The sequence below is a fragment of the Formica exsecta genome, unplaced genomic scaffold (assembly GCF_003651465.1).
Source record: "Formica exsecta isolate Colony F162 unplaced genomic scaffold, ASM365146v1 scaffold629, whole genome shotgun sequence".
Taxonomy (NCBI): Eukaryota; Metazoa; Arthropoda; class Insecta; order Hymenoptera; family Formicidae; genus Formica; species Formica exsecta.
Window position 1 is genome coordinate 29,351 of NW_021853391.1, and position 4,274 is coordinate 33,624.

At 37.0% G+C, this 4,274-nt stretch overlaps 1 protein-coding gene across 1 annotated transcript; it reads right to left on the bottom strand.

Annotated features, from left to right (window-relative positions):
* Positions 1 to 334, bottom strand: LOC115242786 (probable G-protein coupled receptor Mth-like 1; the record flags this gene model as incomplete). Its single annotated transcript, XM_029819329.1, has 1 exon — positions 1 to 334. A coding segment is annotated over one exon (334 nt), but the record flags the coding sequence as incomplete, so codon positions are not given.
* Between the last annotated feature and the right edge of the window lie 3,940 nt (positions 335 to 4,274).

Sequence of the window (4,274 nt, forward strand, 5' to 3'; positions counted from 1 at the left end):
CTAACAGATGGTCTCCAACGGCGCTGTTTTGGTACTTGGATTCTGCGTAACGCTATCGCCCATGCTGGGCATCCCGTGACTGGTCGTGCTGTGACCGTTACCCTGCCTACCGGCGTTAGTCTGCGGATTTCTGCTGAAGAGTCTCTTGAGCGCCGCTCTAACCTGGGGCTGGCAACCGACCGTCGCGAAAATCAGCACCCCTTGGAAAGCGTTTATTAAGTCGGTGAAGTACCAGATGTACTGCGGCCCGCCGACCGCCCATGAGACCACGTCCGCCACCCAGGTGATACCCATCACGATCACCAGTTTCATGCATATGCGGCCCAGCGTTGCCCTGAAAGCAAAAAAAGACGCAAAACTCAAGTACAAATATAGACGCTTCTGACAAAGAAATGCTTAGCGAGTGAAGAGAGTTTCTTATCTACAATTTCGTGGTAGCACGTCTTCAAGGATCTTGTCGTTAAAAGATAACGATGATACGACAAGGATGATAAGAGACGGAGATGCGTGCAACTCGCGTGTAATTTCAACCAAGCTATCGGTTGACCTGCACATGAACCGCAGAGGAACCGCAGGCGCGAAAGATCATGAGCGGAATTGATTGCAGCTCGGTTGGCATTTCGCTGTTGTTTACATTACGTTATCATTGTGTCGACGACGTTAAATACGATCCAGCGAGAAATTATTCAATGCGCTGCAACGGGACCTTCCCTGAGTTAATAAAACAATCGTACGCTTTACGTGTGACATGTGTAATAAATGTAAACAGTGCGCGATTAATTGGCGTTGTTTATGGATTCAATATGCGTCTCATTACGAAAAGCAATTACGATATTTTTGTCATTAATGTTATTAACCTTTCGACACGTGTTTTCTTTCTCGAGTCACAAAATATTATGTGTCTAGTCAAATCTTGTAAAAGAATTCTGTGATTTTCCAGGTATTTTTGTTCAAAATTCAAAATAAAGAGAATATTTTGAAGATTCTTTGCAACTTTCTAAAATAATTTTTTTATTGTATGTATTTTTTAATGTTTTAATGTTGGATTTGCAAATGTAACGGAAAGAAAAAAAAAATAGCTCTCATAAAATAAGGATTATAATATAAAAGATAAACATTCGTAATATTTTTCATTTACATAACACGTTTTCATTTTTTTATTACTAAAAAAATTATAATAAAAATATGTATTTTAAATAGAACAAACAAGATATGAAAAGGCAATAAGAGCCATGCGCGCCCTATTATAGAGATCGAAACGTACATTTTTCTATGATTTAAAGTTATTTAAATAAAAAATTTATGCGCTCTAATTACCGCGACTGGCTCTTATTACCCTTTTTTATTTTGTTTGTTAAATTAAGAATTCTATTCTGTAACCTTTAACGATGTCGTTAGATACCATTGCGCAACTGTTTTTCGATGTTTTAGTTGCGCAATGATACGTGTAGTTGAATCAATTAAATTCTCTGAATTAAATATTTTATTCACCCAATTAATTCTTTTTGTAATTGTTAGGCAAGCATTTAGTTAGCATTATTTATCTAAATCATTTAATAATTGTTAATAATGGCCGCTCGCTGTTCGCGCGTACCCCGACCCTCGTCGCGAGGCCAAACTTTTCGTTGCCATGCGATACTGCGAAGCTCGCCGCTGAGCGTACGTCCCATGGTCTAGGTCTAGGTCTAGCCGCACGAAACGCGCGCTCATTCGCCAATCTTTTTTAATTAATATTTCAATAATTATTACGAAAATTGCAAAATGGTGCAGGACTTTTCTGTTCAGTTTATTGTGCTCTACCCGCTCAGGAGCGTTGGCACAATCTTTACCTGACACCCTGTATATGAGCAACTAAAATTCATAATCAGTCGAGGCTTTATACTATTAATTTGACATTGCTATTTTATATTCATTAACATGAAAATAATAAATCGCATTAAGAGATATCGTAAAATTGTGTAGCACATTTGCATTTCATTTGAAACTTTGAGAAAGCAGGTGTCGCAGTTGAAGAGTCAAATTCGCGCGAAGGAAAGTGATGAAGTCGCGTCAATACGGCGCGCAAGGAACCGACGAGAATATTAACTTCGTCGTCTTTCGGTTCCTCTTTGTATACAATCCGGTGTATCGAACACCGCATTTGGAAGGCATTTCAGAAGGCATTGAATTCCTAGTGTGTATTGTCACGAGTTGACATCGATTATATGCCTTGACCTACCTACCTACGCGTGATTTCGTACGATATTTGTAATCAGAAACCCCCGTTTGACGTGAAACCGACGTCTCGTTTCGCCTCACGAAACGGACGTAGCGCTCAGAATTTTGTAAAACGCGTTTATAATTAACGAATAATCATTGCCTCCCGCGAGGAGAAGAACACGTTTGGTTCTGTGTTAAAAGTCGTATAGCAAGGGTTGATGCTCGGTTGATTATTCGTTGTACTATCGTAATACTTTCGCAATACTGAGAAGAAGGTTTCCAAGAGAATGGCAGTTGCGGATAATATATCCCGATTAGTCTCATATACATACTTTTGATGTAGCATATTTCGTTGGCAGTATAACTTCGCGAGAGTTGCTTTAGAATTTCCTTCTGCGAAGTCTTTCCTCTCTCGGCATATCCGCTTTCTTCGCGTCGAAAATTAGACAGAGAATATTTAGATAAAGAAAATCGAACTACTTCTCAAAACTAAAAATAATTTTCAAAATTCTTTAGTAACAGAAAAAATATATAATAATATTTTACCATAAAAAATAATTTCACTTCAAATAAAAAAAAAAAATTTCGCGTTTGATTTATTTTATATAAAAATTATTCGATAAAGAAATATAGTTAAAAGGACGATCTACTTTCAAACGATCGCATAAACGGATTATTCGTAGCAACACACATGTCGATAAATTGCGTATATGCGAATCCGCGAAACCTTTTTGCATGCAGTCCGCGCAGTACGCAATGCAATAGAGCTTTTTTACATGCTCGATACCAACTGTCCGCGGCTGATCAGTGATAAATTGTAGCTCGAAAGCTACAATGTGTGTGTATTACATGTTAATGTCATCTAGCAACCATCCTGTCGAACCGGCTAACGACGCCGATGCAAATTTATGCTAAAGAAAACGGAAAAACGGTTGCTTCTAAATTCGATAGCATCCGATGAATAATGAAGGAGAATTCGGAAGGAAATTCATGATGAACCCCGATCGTCCTTCGATAATACGATAATGAACACGAGGCAAGATCGTTTGCCGTTTCGTCTCGAGAGAGCAATTATCGTTAGATAAAAAAAACTGTGTGTTTTGGATGCTATGTCTCATCACACGTTAATATTTCATACCGCTATATTACGGGAGACGTAATATTTCTCTCATTTCAATAGATTCTGTAACGATTAAAATTGTTTTCAAAACTTTTTATATAATAAAAATAGTAAATATATATATTTAGTAATCGTAATTATGAAAAGACTAATATCTGTAGAAAAGATTTATAGATTATTACAAAAACCGTCCGCCATAAAATTGTGAAATCATTTTGTAACGCAAAATTGCCCGCATGTAGTATAATATAATTTTCATTTCCAAGCGCGAGGAGTGACGACAATGACACTCTATTGTTCGTCTATTATTAAAAGTGATTAATCTTGCGGAGATACTTGCGCCCATCGTGTGGGCCGATATTATTAATATCAATGAATATCGTTGTCCGCGCTGAGAAAAAAATATTAACTCGCCACGATCATAAATCAACGCATTGTGTCGGGCCGTTACCGAGGTCCGAAGAGTGCGCGTCATTGTCTATTTAGCCGCGTATCGCTATTAAATTCTGATTTATGAATGATCCGTATCTCACCATCGATTTTCGAAGTTGCATAGAGATGTACGCTTGGCGTTTCCTAAATCGCTAAGCATTTATTCACGAATTACAAGTAAATTTGAAACATCTCATTTTTCATTATAGATAAAAAAGATAGCGTTCTCTCGTAGATTGTAATCAGCGGTGATAAAAAGTACGTACTGTCTATTATAGTTTTTATTGTGAATATTTATACGGTTATATCAAAAGATAATTGAGATGTCTAAAAGAGTAGAATTAATTTTTCAGACGCCTTCATAATCTCTTCTCGATATTGGTTGCGTTAATATCGGAGTTTCAATCATGTCATATTTTCTCTCAAGTCGTGCTTGTGATAGATTAAATATATAGATAAAAATATTATAATTTAAAATTCCACGTGTAAATTTCAGAGTTTAAATATCCAAAACCTTTCGGTA